Consider the following 19,543-nt stretch of genomic DNA (forward strand, 5'->3'; position numbering starts at 1 on the left):
CCTGAAAGGAGCCAGGTGGGCAGCACCCATCCACACAATTTGGTGGGTTTGAAAGGATTCTGTTTAAAAGCTCTGTCCAACAGCATGGCCCAAAAAGCAGGATTGTTCCCTCAGGAGGGACAGGGAAAAGCAGCTGGCCTTGCAGGGAAGCAGGGGGGAAAAGTGGGGAAAAGTGAAGCCTCACCTGAGCCTGAAGCTCTCAAACCTTAGGTATGGAGTGAGGAAGAGTCAAAACTCTGGAGACTGGAATTATTAGGGAAGAAAGGAATGTGTGGAGCAGCACAAACTGCCACCCTGCTCATCAACACAGGAAGAGACCTGGGAGGTGCAGGAAGGCTCCTGCCCTCACTCTGACCCCTCCCAAGGAGGCAGAGGAGAGTTCTCCCTTCAGGAAGATCCTCCTGAAGAACAGCCACAGGACACCCAAGGAATTCTGCACATTTCACTGCTCCCCCAGCTGCTCCAGAGGCACTTCTTACTACAAAGCTTCCGTCTTTGGGACACTGGCACAGAATTCCAAGAAGGAATCTCAGGTTGTCCCAAGGCCTCAGCCTCCATCACACATTGCAGTGTCAGATTCCCATGGCAAAGGATGAGCAAGGAATGGGAAGTTACCTCCTATCACATCATTTAATTTGCCATTTCAGCTTGGGCAGCCCAGCAGAAAAAAAACCTGGGGAGACAGAATCAAAAGGGACCCAAAACCAATTCCAGGACATCCTGGGAACGACCTTCAGCTTCCAGAAATTTGGAAGCTCAAATGGCTTGAGGAGAATGTCAGTCCCAAGCATTTTTGTTCACAATATGGACCCAAATTCTGTTTTGGTTTTCACTCATCTCACTGCCATAAGTCACGGGGAATCTGAATTACAGATTGTTTCATTACAGCATCTATAAAATGCAGCACAAATTTTTTTTCAACAATATTTGCTTACTCTGGAGTAAAACTGTTCTTCCAGTTTCTCTTGGAGTAAAGCACCTTCCAGCAGAGTCTTTTTTTGCCTGAGAAAGGCAACCTTGGCCAGCTCTGCTTCCTTCTGCTGGCAGTCAGGACATGTTGAAGTCTCGTGGATTTCAGCTTCTGTCACCTGGAAGAGGAAACTTTGATGCCATGAGCAATGTCTGGCCTAGAAACTTTGAGAACAATTAATAAAAATACACAGAGGTACTGTCTAAAGATGAAAATTGGCTTTTTAGGCAGTGGTAAAATAATTCAGAGTCACAATTCCATCATCTTGTAAGTGTTCCTATGCTGACTGGGTGCAAGGCCTTATGCACCAACCAGAGGGGTTATGATTTTATGATATAAATTATATTTATACATTTTATAAATAAATTGAGAGGCAAATAAACTCTGGAGCAATGAGTTCAAACAGGCAGAACCCAACCCAGACTCTGCAGTTCTGTCTGTGAGATAATCAGTGCTACTCAGGGGTTCCTAGGTTGGTTTATCCACCATGAAATCTTATTTAACAGCATTACACAAATCCCAGGGTCTGTGTTTTGATGAAATATCAATGGTTTTATCTGATTTAATTGACTCAGATTCCATCTGGCTCCAGAAACACATTAAATTGCTACAAAAGCAGGAGAATCAACCCAAGAAAGGCCCAGGCCTCTCTGTCCCCTTTTCCCTGACCTCTGGATAAAAATGTTGTGTGGAGCTACGGACAGAACCAAGCAGAAGAGCAGATAAAGTTACTTTTCTTAGGGAATGTATTCCCACAATGTAACATAAATAAAGAGGAAATAAAAATTCCACAAAACTTGCAAGGTGGGTTAGCATTAATAGAAATTAAAAAAAGCAGATGGCTGAAATGTCAAAATCATTTTAAAAGACAGGAAGCCTGAAATAATTATCACACCAGAGCTGACTTTAAAGTGTTATTTTTAGGTGCAGGGCTGAGGGGAGGAGCTGAGGCATAAAACCCATCCTGTAGAGGGAAAAAGCCACTGGGCTGATGACAAATAAAGAGATTTGAATTGGGTAAAGATGAGCTAGAGGCTTCTTAATGAGGGACTGAGGTCAGCAAGATTTTATTGGAACTGTTTTTATCAATATTATCTAATGCCTTAGAAAGCTGGGAGCACAGGCAGGTTTTGCCTTTGGAATTCTTTTAATCCTGGAGTCACAAAGGCTTCACAATAAAATGATATGCAGAATAATTTTATAAATAATTGGGGCAAATACAATCAGAAAAGAAAAGGTGTTTTTTTTTTCCTTCAGCTGATCCAGGGTTTCTTGTAAAATAAATGATGATCCCAGCCTTGCTCAATCACACAAATCAGGGTTTTATCAGCAGACAATATTTTATGATGGTTATTTGCTACCAACAGTTCTACAGTGGTGTTTAAGAAATGAGAAGAATAAATCCTGGGATATCAACCCAAAACCTCCTCCAGAGGCCCGAGCTCGGCATCAGTAAGGCCTGCCTGACTTTATCTTGTTCTTTTGGCTTTTTTCTCCAGTGGTTCTCCCAGAATTTAGGGGAAATGTCCCTTTCTCTCCCTCAGTACCTGTCTCACAGCCTCCCTGGTGTTTTCCAGCAGGATCCTGTTCATCAGCTGGGCAGGAACAGCAGAGGAATCTCCTGTCCCAGTTTGCCTGGCTGGGACTCCCCACTGCAGCTTCCTGCACCTCTCTGCCTGCTCCTGCTGCATCCTGCTGATCCTCCTGCTGCAGAAAGACCTGAGAGCCTCCAGTTCTCCGTGGGGTAATGCAGGGATTCCTGCCAGGTAGAAATCAACAGGACAAGAGCATCAGTGGCTGTGGCAGGGAAAGGGGAATTGCTGCTCTTTATCTGTGTCACCTCGTGTCAGCCAAGGAAAACCCAAAGGCAGGGTCAGGCCCAGCCTGCAGCAACAGCAGAGCAGAATTTAAACCCAAATGTGGATGGGAACTGTAAGAATTTGCACAAGAAATGGCTCTAAAACAGGCTCCAGACTCAGAATTTAAATCCAAATGTGGATGGGAGCTGTAGGAATTTGCACAAGAAATGGCTCCAAAGTCAGAATTTAAACCCAAATATGGATGGAAGCTGTAGGAACTTGCACAAGAAATGGCTCTAAAATAGCTCCAAAAGCAGAATTTCAACCCAAATGTGGATGGGAACTGTAGGAATTTGCACAAGAAATGGCTCTAAAATAGCTCCAAAAGCAGAATTTCAACCCAAATGTGGATGGGAACTGTAGGAATTTGCACAAGAAATGGTTCTAAAACAGCTCCAAAAGAAGAATTTAAACCTAAATATGGATGGGAGGTGTAGGAACTTGCACAATAAATGGCTTTAAAACAGGCTCCAAAGATGGGAGGAAATAAAAAGATAAAAGGTTAATGGCACAGGATAAATAGATTAGCAAAGCAAGCACTTAAATACTATGACATTAAATAAACTGGCTGTCAATAACACAGATTTAGCATCTCACTACCTGAAACTGCAACTTGCTAAACCCAAATTAATTAATATTTCAAGAGAGCTCTTGATCAATAACTCTAAGGAGCAATTTGTAAGAAAAATTAGAGGCAGTGTCCACTGAAGTCACTCTGGAAATACCTCCAATAAATTCCACAAACTACAGAAAGGCAATTTTTTTGGAGGAAACGTAATTAGAAAATACATTTCCTCTAAATCTTCAACAATTCATTCCTAAATTCTTTCTAAGATCTTATTTTAAAAATACCATTCCCTCTTTCATCTTCTCTTATCCTTCCCAGCGGCACGTAAAAATAAATAAAATAGAGATTAGATTTCAGCTGGGTGGGTTGGGATGGATTTACAACTTCATTCAGGGCTTTTGGGGAGATTTTCCAGAGGTTTAGAGCACAATCAGTGCAGTATTTCATGGACAGCAGCACGGGATGGGGCTGGGTGAGGTGGAGACACCACAACTCTCGAGGTCTCCATGCCCAAAGTCAGGCAGGTGATGACTCCAAAGTGTGGCCAGTTTAACTCCAAGGATTCACACCCAAATTCCTGCTGGGAGTTTGGATTATATCACTTAACCCCTCCACATTCTCTTTTTTCAGGATTAAATTCAATTTTCAGACAGGCACTTGGCATTCCAGTCCCACAACACAAATCCTCGAAACACTGAACAATGGGAATATAAAACTTCCCCTAAATTCCCTGGGATTTATTTAGTCCTGAGTGCATAAAAAAAAGCTGTGGAATTGTGCAAAGAAATGGAGCATCTCCTCAGAAATCCAGTATTTATAAAGGATAAGGGAATCCATAATTAAAACTAAGCAAAGCAGGAATTTTGTGGCCTCATGGACAACATGGAAAATACGTTTAAGTGCAATTACCACAGCTCAGAATTGAGCATCACAGAGCAATTTACTCCTCCTAAGAAAATGAAAGTCAATTTAAAAAAATTCTGAGGGAGCATCATAAATATCTCAGTGGAAACCACCATTTCAGTCATCAGGTGATTTTCCTTACAAGAATTGTGAAAAAAAAGTGGAAATTATGTGCCACTACTGGGTTTAATCACACTAATAAAATGTTCCTAGCAGGTTCATTTATGCTGAAGATAGAATGAATAAAAAGATTTTAAAAGTTACCATTGTGAGGGGGGAAAAATCCAGAACAAAAGCATTTGAGTACTCAAAGGGAGAAGTAAAACACATCAGGTCCACTGAGCATTTAGTGACAGTTTAATACCAGCCCGAATAATTCACTTAAGGTTCTCCTGACATCCACAAGTGCAATTTTATTAAGAATTGGTTTCTAATAATGCATAAATCCTGTGCTGCCACACACCCACCCATCTGCTCATCTGCACCTCCAGACTTTGCAGAAACACTGGCAAAGGGATTTTTAAACCTCACTGCACGACTCAGTGCTGGAGTTACTTCTTCGTATTAACTCATGCTTAACAGGAACTTCAGCAGGAACATGAATCAGGGATCAAGGGCTAGAATTTTACTGAAACAAACCCAATAAACCATGAGGAAAGTTTGTCTTGTAAAGTATTTACACAAGCAGATTTCCCCCAGCTGTGGGAGGTTCTCTTGCCCAGGGGATCTCAGCTCTTGCTTTGGGGGTTGGGTTTATTCCCAACTTTTCCACGTGGGATCCAGGCACGCTGGAATGCTCAGGCTCCTTCTCCTTCTCCCTGACCTCCCTGCCAGTGCCAATGACTGCTCCACAAGGACATTTTCCTCAGGTTTGGTTGCTCCAAATCCAAATCTCTTCATTGGAGTAAGGCAGAGCCCAAGTGACACCAGCCTCATCAAGCTGAGCCACGCCTCACGCAGCAGGAAGGGCACAAAACGTGGAATATTTAGGAAGCAAAGCCCCCCAAAGCACAGCAGGAAGCTGCTGGGATTCCAGCAGCCCAGGAGAGATGAGCTAACCCCCATGTCTTCAGCTACAACCCTGCTGAGGGAGTTGGAACTCAGTGACCTGTGGAGGTTTTGCTGTCCTGACATTTGGAATCCACAAGGAGGGAGTAAAAGAGGAAAATCTTTGAGTTTCCTTTTCCTTTGATGTCTAACTTTGATTTAATAGGAAATTTGGCAGGCACTTTTGTTGTTATTATTCCCTACCAATACTCTATTTTAAAGAAGATAAAAAGTCAAAAGAGATCACTGTGAAAGGCAATAATCAATAACTGCTCCTCAGAAAGGTTTTACCTCTGCAGCTCCAGATAACATCTTCATAATGACATAAATTGATTTTACAGTTCAGATGAACACACTGACAGCCTGACCAGCAAAGAGCATGAGAAAGACCCCTGCAGATAACACAGAACTGAGAGAAATTGGCTGAAATGTCAGGCTGTTCATCACAAATGGGAATTTTAAGTGAGTAAAACTCCTCCAGCACAGTGAATCATCCCAGAGTCATGCAACAACCTGGGTTGGAAGGAGCTTAAAGCCCATCCAGTGCCACCCTGGGACACATCTCACCATCCCAGGCTGCTCCAAGTCCCATCCAGCTTGGCCTTGGACACTTCCAGGGATCCAGGAGCAGCCCCAGCTCCTCTGGGCACCTGTGCCAGGGCCTGCCCACCCTGCCAGGGAACAATTGCAGGAACAGTGCAGTGGTAGCAGTGCAGAAAAATAAAACAGGCAAAGCATTTCATGGAGACACATTACAGGAGTGAGAGGCAACTTTGTGAGCACAGCACCAGCCAGGGGGTTAAAGAGCCCCATCTGAATTTTCAGATACATCAAAGCTGAAGAATTGCAGTTTCCTGAGTACATTTTAAAGATGACTAACATGGAGCAATCTCTGTGGAACTGAGAATTTATAGTCATGTTGTGATGCATTTGCCTAATAACAGCTCATGCTACAACACTGGGGTGGAGGGACAAAGATGAAAATTTCTCACTTCTCCCGAGGCCAGCGTGTTTTTCTCCTTCCAGCCCACAAAGGAAACCATGAAAAATAAAAATGACATTCCAGGGTGTTCCCACAGGCAAACCAAAACATTTTGCTCACCCCATCACATTTAACCCTATTAGCAGCAAGATGAGAAGGAAAAGTCTTGAGGCAATAAAACCAACCCTAATTCAGAGTACCCTGTGTGCCCAGAGCACTCGATTCACTGAGCTGAGTGTTCTGAGGGGACTCACTGTGCAGCAATCCACTTCTAGGTGAGCTCATCTACTGCAGTAAAGAAAATAAAAAATAAATCTCCAAGCTGCTAAAACAATACAAGATTTAGGGGCTACCAAGTGCTGAAGGATTAAGTCCAAGAGAAGCATTGATAGATACCAGAAGATGAAAGTTGCTGGGCTTATTTTATGGTAATGTTCTGCAATAAAAAATGCAGTGCATGGCTAATTATGCTTGAATTGGGGATGGGTACTGTGTTTGCATCAAAGAAAAGCATGAACCATATTTTGGGCTCTTCATATGGATCATTGGAAGCACCAATGTACCTGAGGCTGCTGCAGGGACAGGACAAGCAAAGCTGAGCCAGCTCTGCACCCATCAGCTCAAGATCATGGAACAGAACTGGCTGCTCTAGCCCCAGTGACCACTCTGACCCTCCCTGCCATCAACATCCCCCAGCCTGAGGCTGAGCATTCCCTGGTGCAGAACTCCAAGGATCTGCAAGTGATCCCATGAATGAAATCCTCCGAGCACAACTTTCAAGGGAAAAGCCTGCGGAGATGGAAAACATCCTCAGCCTTCAGCTGTGTTTCATCATTCATTCAGTGCCTCTGAACTCAGCAGGTCCCTTTCACCGTCTCCAGGAATCAGTGACAGGACCCTGGTGCATTTCAGGAAGTTTCCCTTGGAGGAGCAGGCCAGGAGAAGCCCTCCCCAGTGCAGAGCTGCTCCACACAAGCTGCCTCCCCTCACCTGCAGGACAGGGAAATGCAGGAGATGAGTCAGGAACCCCCAGCACTGACCCAGGGCTCTGGGAAGGAGCTCTGCCATTCCCAACAGCCTGGAAGTGACCTGAGGTGCTTTTCTCAGGACAGATGGGTGCTTTGAGGATGCTGCTACACAAATCCCATGCCATGAAGCGCCCAGGGAGGAGGATCTCCTGGTTAATCAGTCCTACAGTGACCTACAAAACTCCAAGTTTGCTCACTCCCCATCAACATGCAGATTGAGGAAGGTTCCCCGTCTGCTCCCATTATTTTTTTGCTCAATTACAGCTTTCTTGCTCTTTTTTCTTAATTAAAAATAGCACCTCTGACACACTTTTTGACAGACTTTAGCAGGGCTTGCATCCCACCATCTGCTCTTGCAGTTCCTTGCATAACCAGTACATGGAAATAAATCCTTCCTTCCTCCTTTCCTTCCTCCTCCTCCTCCTCCTCCCTACACCCCATCATTATTTGGGTAAAGCTGCTCCATTGTTCCTGCCAAAATTGGTGCCCTGCTGCCTCCCTCAGCTTGGGAAGGGAACTAAAACAGGGCAAACAAATAATTCAGTTATCAATAATTTGTTGAATAACAAAGGGGAAAAAAACATTTCATGCCATAAATTCTGAAGCCATGTTTATTTTGGAAGGGAAAATGCCCAAATTTCCTAGTACCTCTACATCTGGAGAGGAAAAAACCTGGATTAAATCAAACAATTAAATGTCAAATGTGGGGACATTTCTTAATGTACTTTCCCAGCTTTGGTGGCAATGCATCACCACTTCATTGTGGGGAGCATTAAAGCCACGTGTGATATGGGACACAAACTCTTCTCCAAGAAAGCATAAAAAGAGAAACTTTGTACTTAATTACTTGGCTAATTAAGCCAGGCTAATTAGCTGGCTTCATTTAATAGCCTGTGAATAAAATTTAGGTCAAGTTTACACCTCCTCCCAAAAGAAACACAACCTCTGCTGAAGTTACCAGACTCACCAGCAGGAGTTCTGCTCACAGATTGATCTGGCCCAATCCCAGTGTCTTTATTTTTCAAATCAATCCATTTTCCCATGGCATCCATCCATTTTCCTATGGCAGCTCTTTCCACTGCTTCAGACTCCTCCTCTGCAAGGAGAAAAGGCAACTTTGAACACACACTGCGAGGAAAGCAAAGTGAGAGGCAAATAATTCTCCACTTGAATGTGCCAGTTCTCCCTGCTGAGGGAGGAGAAACTCTGAGCCACAGAGGAGGCCACAGATTCCAGCTTCTGCTTTATCCCTCATCTGATGCAGCTTTAAGGTCCTACCCAGCCCTCTTCAGTATTAAATCCTGGAACTATCCCATGGAAAAATTGTTTTATGGCCCAGCTACTTTTCATACATAGTAAAAAGCTTGGAGAATTGTTTTTTCAACAATTCAACAATTTCAACAATTCCAACAAAATTTCAGCATCACAAGATTACTAAGGAATGATTTCCATGGCCAAGTCCTCCCTGTGGAGCTGTCTGAAGCATGGATCTGGTCTGCACAGCAAGGATACTGTATGCAATTTTCATGTGTTTATTTTCGCTGATTCAAGGCCCCACTGCACTTTTTGAAGCTGTCAAACACAGGCCTCAAGCAGGGAGAGCTCTGCATACCTGCAGGACTTTGGCCTGCCAGTGATGATGAGCTTTGCAACGCCTCTGACACAGATTCCCCCTCCAAATCCTCTGTGGGACACCTGGATCCAGGTGTTTCGCTCTCCTCCTCCCCGCTGAAGGACTCAAAGGTGTCTCCTGAATAGTCCAAAGCAGAGCTGCTGTGACTCTGGCTCAAGCCCAGCCTCTTCCCGTGGCTCCCGGAGCTCTCAGCTGGGTCAGTGGCCATGGGGCAGCCCTGCAAATAAAAACAAAAACAAGGTCAGTGTCACAGGATTACCTAAAGCAACAGGGAATATACATGGGGCTGTCACATCACAACAGGTGGGGAAAATCGCAGCTGAGTTGTGATTGCCAAAGCACATCCAGATCCACAGGGTAAATGTACAGTACCAGTTAGCACCGAACATTAGCTGTGAAATCTGAGCAGCATTCCTTTCAAACCTGTAGTGGAATACAGTAATGCTTGGATAAAATTCTTCATTAAAAAGAAAGAAATAAATGAATGCAAAATTTCCCCTTTCTATTATCTAGAAGGAACTTACAGGAAGGATGAGTATTTACAGCAGCAGATAGTGATGGAACAAGGGGGAATGAGTTGAAATGGAAAGAGAATATGGTTAGATGAGATAGTGGGGAAAAACCTTTCACTGTTCCAGGCTGCTCCAAGCCCCAATGTCCAGCCTGGTCTTGGACATTCCAGGGATCCAGGGACAGCCCCAGCTGTGCCAGGGCCTGCCCACCCTGCCAGGGAACAATTCCTGCCCCATATCCCATCCAGCCCTGCCCTCTGGCAGTGGGAGCCATTCCCTGTGTCCTGTCCCTCCATCCCTTGTCCCCAGTCCCTCTCCAGCTCTCCTGGAGCCCCTTCAGGCTCTGGAAGGGGCTCTGAGGGCTCCAGCCCCGCCGCAGCTCCGTGGCCTCCCCCAGCCCCGCTCCAGCAGCTCCGTGCCCGGTCACTCCCCGCAGCCAGGGCCGGGAGCTGCTCTGCCCTTCCCTCCCTCCTCTCGGCCCTCAGCTTCGGGCTCCAGGAGCTGCTTTTTCCTCCTCTCGGCCCTCAGGTTCAGGCTCTAAGAGCTCTTTTTCCTCCTCTCGGCCTCTGGAGCTCGCTCCTTACCCCGGCCCGGCTTCCCCGGGCGGGAAGGGGCGGCTCCGGGCGCTGAGGGCGGAGCGGGGCGGGGAGGCCGGGCCGGCCGCGGCGGAAAATCCGGGCCCGAAATATTTTATATTATTTATTTTATAGGATCGGTGCTATGCCCCCACATCGAACCCCAATTCTGTCCCACATGGATTCCCAGGTGTAGCTCCCTGGGTTTGGAAAGGACACTGGGGAGCTGGAGCGTTTCAGGGCTGGGAGAACATGGCCGAGAACGGCTGAGGGAAATGCGTTGGTTTAATCCCCACAGGGATCTGGGCAATACATTGCAAAAACACTGTTTTAAGGTTTTACAACTGACAATATAATATTGGCTTTCGCATTTATGTGCTAGTTTTTGCGTGTTGTTACTCATAAGTATTTTGATCCGGTGCAATTTACAATATAATAATAATAATAATAATAATAATAATAATAATAATAATAATAATAATAATAATAATAATAATAATAATAATAATGTGTAATAGAATCTATCAGTTTATGTGTGCACAGTATAGCGGTGTGGTTTTCAGCCGATCACCAAAACCAACCCAACACTGGATATTTTCCCTTTTTATCCCTTATTAAACTTCTAAAATTCTAAAGAGTGAACTTTGTCTTTCACAAAGGACTGGCCAGAGTTGTGACAGTGGCTTCTGTGAAAAATATTGTGTGCTGCTACAGCTCTGCTTTGCCATAAGGACAGAAAAGGCAAGAGAAACACTAGGGGATTTTAAAATTGCCCTTTTTACCTTTAGGACAGTGTATTACATCCAAAAAGGTGAATGCAGATGGCTTTGGATGTGACACTTAATGGAAATAAGATGCAAAAAGTATTCCAGGGCATGAAATCTCCCCATATTTTCAGGTATTCTATAGGTTACATCATGATAAAAGCAACTCCTGGGATCTTGCTTTAAAATTGCTATTTCAGGTTAGCTAATACAACTCCTTTGTTTGTTTGTTCTGTTTCAGTGAAGTCTCTTTTGGCAAGAAAAGCTGATTTTTCAGTCCTGGGATGCAGAGTGTGTTGTCTGTCGCTGGGGTTTTATCCTCACGCTGAGTTTGGACTGCCTGGCCAAAGGACAGAGGTTTTGTCTTCTCTCCCATTTGATGAAGTGCAGTGATCTTGTGTCCCTTGGAACAGAGAGCTCTTGTGCTGATCTCTACATTGAACACAAAGAAGGATTGGCCAGATGGATGCAGGAGAGTAATAAATGCATTGCTGCAGTGGAGTGTAAAGCAGAGTGGAATAAACATCTCTGCCTACACATTGTTCACGTTTAAAATTCAGTTGTTTGCTGAGTGGGCTGCTCGGGGCCGGCTCTTTTCTTGTAGTTTGCTGCAAGAAATTAAAATAATTCACATGGGATAAACATTTCTTTTACCTTTTCTGCCCATACAAATGAGAGCAGCGATCAGAGGGAGGTGTGAGTGGAAGGGCAATTATCCCACTGCAGGAGGTGGGAGTCAGCTCAATGCCAGGAGCTCATGGAGGCAGGAATCAGGAATTATGCAATGATGGAATTCTGTGCAGTTTAGATCAGGCAAAGCTGCCTAAAACTTTCCAGCCCAGAGGTTCACCTTGCACTGGCTGCTCTGAGGTGTTTCCTTCTCGAGAAGATAATGTGGCAGCCAGGCTGAGGGAGATCAGGGTCTGGAAAGATCTGGAAAATAAAGAGAGATTTCATGCTCTGGGTTGTAAATCGTGGGGGAAACAGGGCTGGGAGAAACATTACCTTTTCTTTAAAATTCTAATCAACATGCACAGAGAATAACACAGAATAACTGAGAATAACCCAGATCCCCACAGCTCTCACTAAATGCTTTGATTATTTATCATCGCCCGTTTTTTATGGGAAGAGTTGACATTAGATTATTAGTGACCTGAGTGGTATTTGATTTTTTTTCCCCTTGGAGGTTAAAGACTTTGTAGTTTCCTGTTCTAGGTCCTTTTTAAAATTCATTTTAGAGCATGAAAAATATATTGTTCAGTCAAGTTTATTTCTCTGACATTTATTCAGAGCAGAGTGTGATCCTAATATTAAAGGTTTTTGATGTGAAGCCCGGGATACAAACAAGGCTTTTCAGTGGTCTTCCCTAAAACAGGGACATTTCATCAGTGCCTGGGAAGTTAATATGTTGGAACAGCATAATTATTTGAAGGAGTGTTTGTTTTTCAAGGATCTGTGGGTGATATTAGATGGCTCAGCCCAGTTGTGTCACAAGGTATTAAGGTTTCTGCCTGCTAAAGTCATGGAGCTGGGCCTATATAGAGCCATAAATAAAATTGTGTGAGAGCCAGTGACAGACTCTGACTGCAGCTCAACTCTTTATCACATGTTATATTCAATTTAAACACAATTGTTGAATTCCTTGCTGTGGGCAAAGGCTTTTTGATTTCTCCTTCTATTGAAGTTGTAATATCCCTCTTAGCCCGTGAAACTCGCTCTTGCCAGGTGTGTTTCTCAATTAATCAGCCTCTCATTAATGATGCCAGCAGAATTAATTGTGCTGTCACCACGAGGCTGTATATCCAGTTGGGAATTACGGGGTGAGGCCAGTGGGATTAAGCACATTTTGCTTGTGGGGAAAGTTCATGGGGCTCAATAATGAGATGGGCATTATTCTGTCACAAAGGGCAGTTTCAGGCTGGAACATTTTTTTAACTCTGGAAATACGAAGGGCAAACACAAGAACTCTTAGGAAATTTGAAAGCATTTGTTGACAATTTAAGGTACAGTCAAGGTTTTCCTCTTTATCAGCACAGAAAGTACTGCCAAGGAGCCCCCAGACACCATAAATCATCCAGGAGAGTGGAGAGGCTGAGAAGATTACAACGGAAATGCTCTGGGGCAGGCAGCACCCTGAGAAATCATTGTTTAGGGCCTGCTGTATTTAAAATGGCCATTTCAGCTGCCATTAACTCCCATCCCTAATTAGAAAATGGATTGATCTTTGCCTAAAGTTGCTGGAGACTGGCAGGTGTCCCTGGCAGATCAGAGCTCTGCATACAGATGAGATGGTGAGTCCGTTCACTGAGTTTCAGACAGGGAGAAAACAAATCCATATTTGTAGGCAGCTGTTGTTAATTATGCTTTGGGATTGGTGTAGGAAAAAACGTTCCAGTCAGCAAGGCCAATGCCCTGCCTTCCTGATTTTCCTTGTGCTTTCAGCTGGATAGATATCCTTCTTCACCCTGTCCTAAGGAGGTGGGAAAGAGCAAATTTTTATCTCCCTCCTTTGGTGCCTGCAAGCTGCAGATTTCCTCGTGAGTCCTCTCTTCTTACAGGAGCAGGAATTTCAATAACCCGATGGGAAAACATCTGAAAATGCAATAAAGTTCCATTAGGCAGCATTATCAAATCTCCATTTGTATGGGAGCATCCAGATCCTCACCAGACACTGAATTTCTAAATCACATCTTCCCCAACATCGCTTAATCTTTTGTGTCTGAATAAATCGGTGCTGCTTTACAACAGCAGCCTGGAAAAAAATCCCCAGATCCTTCTGCTTCCAGGGACACCCAGAGGGGTTTTTAGCTCAGTTTGGTTTCTTGTCTGCAGGTTTGCATCAGTTCTTTTTACAGAATCATTGTACAGAGTTATTGTGGGTGCTTTAAATAGCTGGGTATTGGAGAGCAGTGGTTTTTCCAAGGAATGTTACAGCCTGAACATGACACTAATTCATGGGAAAGAGGAGAATCAGAAACCCATCTGGTGAAGGCTTGAGATTACCTTCGTTTTCTTCTCTCCTTTTATTATTTTTGCTTAATGATTTCCCTGTGTGGCCCATCCTGCTGAATTCCCAGGGCATTTTTGTGGGAAGAGCTTCCAAAGGGATCAGCAAAGGCATCCCATGCTCTTGGCAGATCAATACTGGATTTATTAATCCGTTTGCTTTGGTAATAAGTTGACTCTTCCGGGAATCTTTCAGGATTGGCTTCAAACTGATGAGTTATTTTGCCAGTTCAGCAAATGCTTTAATTTAGAAATTGCAGCTTTTCATACTGACTCTGTATTTAACCTAAACCCACAGGATTTATTTGTTCCTCAGTAAATTTGTTGCGTTACTGAAGTGCCCTGCACACGCTGTGGGTCGTATCTGCAAGGGATTTTCTGTTTTCCTTCCCAGTCTTTTGCTGGTGGAATATTATTTCTACTGGAAAACCTGGATTGATTTTGTAGTTCAGAGGAGTTTTATAATCTCTTCTGAGCTTAAACTCATTTCTGAGAAATGGTCCTGGAGGAAAGAACATCAATGTTGCCCTGAGCATTTCCCTTCCAGGAAGGAGGTGACTTGTTTTGAGTGATTTTATCTTTTGGGAAAGAACTTCTCCCTTCATTTTCTGGAACTGTTTGATAACTCAGAAAATAAAGATTAATTGGAAGTTTGGCAACCAGTTTGTGCCACTTTTGTGTGTAGATATTTGAGGATTTTGTTCTAATCTCAGGCAGAGCTCCTCAATAAACATAGCCCCCATAATCTTAAATTGTGATTTTTATTTGTGGACAAATTCCTTGCTGCTTTCTGGAACATTCCTCAGGTCTCTGTGCTGAGTAACTCTGCAGCTACTGAGCAAACCTGTCCTTCCCTCTGGTTATAAACAAAACGACTGTAAAATTGTTAACTCTCCACTCCCATTAATAGAATGGCCCTCAGGTGTCAATTTTGGTCCCAAATTAGTTCAGGCTTTTAAGAGTTCCTAACAGACTTATGAGCATATACAGATGCCTAAAATGGCCTTAAAACCCAGTTAAGGGTACAAATGGGAACACAATTTGTACTGACTCATATCATTTTGAAGAACATTTAAAACACTGATTACTCTCCAAAGACAGGGAAAATAATGGACAGTGCTGGCAAACCAAAGGCACAGAGAGTAAATGACTCCTGTGAGCTCGGGGGGACAGCCTGGATTCTTAGTCTCATTGCTGTGACAGATGCATCTTGTTATTCATTATTAACCTTTGATAATGTAAAATTGTCTAATGGCTTGTGGTTTGGAGTGAATCACCTTTCCCATCCTCAGTGTGAGAACTTCATGAGTCCTGTGCTTTTTCTCCAGGTTTCCTGAGCTCACAGGTGGATATTTCTGGAATAAGTGTGCTCTGTTTGAGTGGCTGAACCTCTCACAGCAGGAGAACATCGACAGGAGGAAGCTGGCAGTGAGTTTGGCAGGCTGAGGTTCCAGGTGAGATGCTGCCATGGCCAGGAGATTCCCAGATGTGCTGATGCCTTGAGAGGATTCTGGACATATATTTAAGATATAATATTTATATACATTTTTATATATATTATATATATAATATATTTAATATTATATATATACATTTAAGATATTTAAGAATAAAGCAGGGATTTACTGAAAGGCCCTAAAGGGCACACCTTGGGCAGCACAAGAGCCTGGCCAGGGCTGCACCCAAGATGGACAAAAAAATGGTCACCAAATGGACAACTGCTCACCAGGGCTCACATTTTTATAAGTTTTGGTCCATCTGCATATCAGGGTTAATTGTCCAGTCACAGGTTTTGAAGTCCCATCCTTCTCGTTTCTCTCCTCAGCCCAGAGTTGTTTCTGCTCTTGGGCCTGAAACTTGTAAGGATTGTCCTTGGTGTCAATCTAGAAAATAAATAGTTTTGTCTGCCTGTTCTGTGCAGAGAGCTCCCTGACACTGAATGTGAGACTCCAAACTGCACACCTGGGCAGGGCAGAATGTGGAAAACACGGAGCTGAGAGTGAAGGTGGGATGAAGGGGATTTCAGAGCCTCAGTCAAGGTCTCCTCGTGGGAGATCCCTCCTCTCTGGTTGAGATGCTCGAGCACAGCCAGTGACCCTCCCATGTGATATCAGATTGATCACTGCTGGCAGGGCTGGCAGAGGGAGGCCTCTCCACAAGGAAAAAGGGAGGAAATCAAGGCCAGGATTTTTGTGTTTGAGACATTCAGCTGAAGGCTCCTGTTCTGCTCCCTCTGACTCCATCCATAGGCATCAGCCAGATTTCCTGAGCTCTGTCTTCCCAGCCTTCCTCTCTGAGAGCTGCCAGCCCAGATCCACACCCACAAATGCCACCAGATCCAGCCATCCACATCCACACCCACAAATGCCACTGAACCTTCTGGAGCTGTTTATTGAATTTCTGGAAGTGTCAGAAAAGCACTAAACCAACAGACTCGGCTCAGCCCTGCTGCGTACTCCGGAGTAAATCACCCTATCCCATGCCAGGAGAGCAAGGCTCCAGTAGAAAAGGAGCTTGATGATCTGATTCTAATTAGTTTCTTGATTTAATGGCAGTAATTTTACTTTCATGATGGTTGCCATTGCCCCAGCTAGCAGGGATAATAGACTTGGTTTCCTCCAAGGCTCATTTCTGAGGCAGCCTCTGTTGAATTTTAAGCAATAACAGGCAGAAGCCCATAGTTACTTCGAAATTATGGGGTTTTGGTGGTTAAAAATGTCATGTACTCTCACCTGAGTTGTTGACTGGGAATTGCCAGCGTAAGAAAATGAACAGTCATAAAATTAAAATATAGCTGGCTCCATTTCCTTCTAAGATGATCTTTTTGTTTCCTTGCTGGTTTAAACACCTTCAAGTTAAAGTCCTGGTGAAATCAGAAAAGTGTAAATAAATTTTTTAAGCAAATTCCACAGCATGGGGTGGGATGTGTTTACACCAGTAGAAAACCAGAATGACTCCACAGAAGATAATTAAAAACAAGGGAAACAAATGGACTGATCTTAATGACCCAATGGGTGAAATGTCATTAAATTAAAGTAACACTCAGTTTTGGGTACCTTAACCAAAAATGCTGTCAAAAATTACACCTGAGTGGCAGAACTGCCAAAACTGGTAGTTTTAATTATTTTATTTTCCTTTTTAACCTGTAAAAATGTCACTCTCCACAGCTGGATTAGATTTGGATGAGGGATCTTCACTCTTCCCCCTCTGTGATTTGCACAATCCACGGATGAATTCAGCTGGGGAAAGTTGTCTGAAGGTTTTGCCTGGTTTGAGCTCCTCAAACCCTTCATTAAGGGTAATTCTACATCCTCCTGCCTTTGTCCTGCATTAAATGGAATTTCTCATTATTATTTCTTGTATCTATTTACCTTTCTAAATTCTTCAAACCGAGGAGTGCTTACAGCTCTGAGGCCTTGAGCTCTCCAATTCCTCATTCTCAGAACACCTGCTGACTCCTGTGATAACTCAAAAGCCTCTGCTGGATTGTTCCTGAATTTTGAAAAGCAAAATACATTCACAGTTCTTAGTTCTGAATAATAATAATCCAGACTCTGATCCACTGCGTGCTTAATGTGTGTTAAGGGGTATCCACATGTGTAGTGCCTTGGGAAGAGTTTATTAGAAAAAAAAAAGCCAAATTGATTCAATGTTGCATTTTCTGTGCTGCTCATTAAATGTTTGAAGTAAAATACCGGTAAAGAATGTATGAAGATGCATTCTGGATGAAAAAATGTAAGTGGGGATAACACACACTGGAATGTGCTGATTGTTTTAATTAAAACATGAAGTGTGAAGAGGTATTTCTGTTCTGTCAGGAATTTGTGCTCCAGTGTTCTGGAAGATTCACAGATCCTGAACATGTTCCCATCACAGCCACACAGAATTTGTGAAGAGCTTTCCACACAAAAAACCCCACTTTTTGTGACAAGCAGCCTGAGTGTCTCCAACAACAGATTATCCAGAAACACAAGGAGGAACAAATCAGAGCAGAGAGCGAGATATTAAAACCATAATTCAGCCCCCAAGCTGACAGAGTGGGATGAGCCAGCGAAGCTGTGGCACCATTAGCATGGAACAGGAGCAGTTCTGGGTGTTAAATGCATTTTACCCCAGTCAAATTGCTTGTCCTTACAGGCCCTGGCAGCAGCAGGGAGCATCAGACCAGGCTGGTGTCTGAAAACTCAGAAATCCAGAAAAGGCAACCTTGATCTTGGCTGGGAGAATCCCAGGAGCTGCAGGAGTTTTATTAAAACTTAAAACTTTATTTATTATATATATAAAATTATTATTATTATTATTATTATTATTATTATTATTATTATTATTATTATATTTTATTCTGATTTATATTTGTTATTATTATTATATTTTATATTTATTATTATTTTATTTTACTTCATTCTATTTTTATTATTATTAATATTATATTTTATTTTATTTTACTTTATTCTATTTTATATTATTATTAATATTATATTTTATTTTATTTTGGTTTATATTTGTTGTTATTATTATTATATTTTATATTTATTGTTATTATTTTATTTTACTTTTTTCTATTTTGTATTATTATTAATATTATATTATATTTTATTTTGGTTTATATTTGTTGTTATTTTGTTTTATATTTATTATTATTATTTTATTATACATTATTATTATTATTCACATTCTAATTATTATTAATATCTATTTATATTTATTAAATATAAATATTAAAAAATTAGGAAAATAAAATTATAGGGTCACAGCAAGTGTTGCTTGTGGACAGGGCTTCTATTGGCTTCAGGTGCCTGCTCATTATTCATTTTGCATGTTTATTACTGAAGAGAAGGAATTACAGGTGTCTTGAGGGCCATCTGTGTTCCTCTCTGGCTAAAAGACACTGTCCTAATGGCAAAAAAAAGTCATTTAAAAGTTACCTACTTGGCTTTTCTGTTTTTATGGCAGAGCTGGAGCATGGGATGTTTTTAACAGAAGTTATTGAAACACTCCCTGGCCAGCCCTTTAATCATTTTTGCAATGATTTCTGATTTTTAATCTAAGTCTGGTGTAAGGGGCACGGCCTGGTGTGGGAAATCTTCAGCTGCTCCCATTCCAAACCTGCTTTGCTGTCCCTGACCCCAACCAAGGACAGAGCTGGTGACATTGGTGACAAACCCTCTGCAGTGCCAGTAAAAAGTTCATTTTTCTGCTCTAATGAGGCTCAGGGGGTCCCTGTGCTCAGACACTGAGGCAGAATTAACACAGGAGCAGAGATGTTGTGTTCCCAACTATAACTTTCTTGGTTTTTCTCTCTTTATTCTGCTGTGCTTCTCTCACTCCTGGATTTCTCAGCTTCTCTGAGCTGGGCTCCTCTGGAATATTCCCTGTCTCATCTCTCTGGGTCAGCACAAAAACTCCCAAGCTCGTTAGGATCTTGTTTTTTGTGTTTATTATTTATTATTTCTTTATCACAAAACTTGGCAGACTTTTCCAGACTTTTTCTTAAGTTCAATTCATCCTGCCCTTGTGGCTCACTTTGGGCTCTGAAGGCTCAAAATGGCCCTGAACTACTCAGTTCTTTTATCTTTATACTCATTCTTACCCAATTAACAATAGACATGTTAATTATTTTTATTAATGACCCAATGACCCATCACCTGTGAGCTGCACTGTGACATTTTCTATCCAATCACCTCTTGCTACCCAAA

At 42.7% G+C, this 19,543-nt stretch overlaps 1 protein-coding gene and 1 long non-coding RNA gene across 7 annotated transcripts in view; one reads left to right on the forward strand and one right to left on the reverse strand.

The window, feature by feature from the left end:
• Window positions 1–10,182, reverse strand: part of C14H8orf48 (chromosome 14 C8orf48 homolog) — a 19,795-nt gene extending 9,613 nt beyond the window's left edge. For 2 of the 6 annotated variants that reach the window (XR_015276182.1, XR_015276181.1), the window contains exons 1-5: window positions 10,087–10,169; window positions 8,970–9,207; window positions 8,325–8,453; window positions 2,518–2,729; window positions 936–1,088 (exon numbers count right to left, since the gene is read on the reverse strand). Coding sequence is in view for 2 of the 6 variants with exons in the window: in XM_086850159.1 (XP_086706285.1) it covers window positions 936–1,088; window positions 2,518–2,729; window positions 8,325–8,453; window positions 8,970–9,198 (723 nt within the window). In the remaining 4 variants the exon portion in view is untranslated. Of the gene's footprint in view, window positions 1–935; window positions 1,089–2,517; window positions 2,730–8,324; window positions 8,454–8,969 lie in introns of all 6 variants that reach the window. The other 4 variants (XM_086850159.1, XM_023926776.2, XR_015276183.1 and 1 more) reach the window with 4 other exon arrangements.
• LOC111929251 (uncharacterized) lies at window positions 9,711–14,506 on the forward strand. The gene is made up of 3 exons (XR_002864624.2): window positions 9,711–10,030; window positions 10,866–10,975; window positions 11,083–14,506. It is a non-coding gene; the product is annotated as an uncharacterized LOC111929251 (long non-coding RNA).
• Window positions 14,507–19,543: the final 5,037 nt, after the last annotated feature.

The sequence above is a fragment of the Cyanistes caeruleus genome, chromosome 14 (genome assembly GCF_971803275.1).
Source record: "Cyanistes caeruleus chromosome 14, bCyaCae1.hap1.1, whole genome shotgun sequence".
Lineage (NCBI taxonomy): Eukaryota > Metazoa > Chordata > Aves > Passeriformes > Paridae > Cyanistes > Cyanistes caeruleus.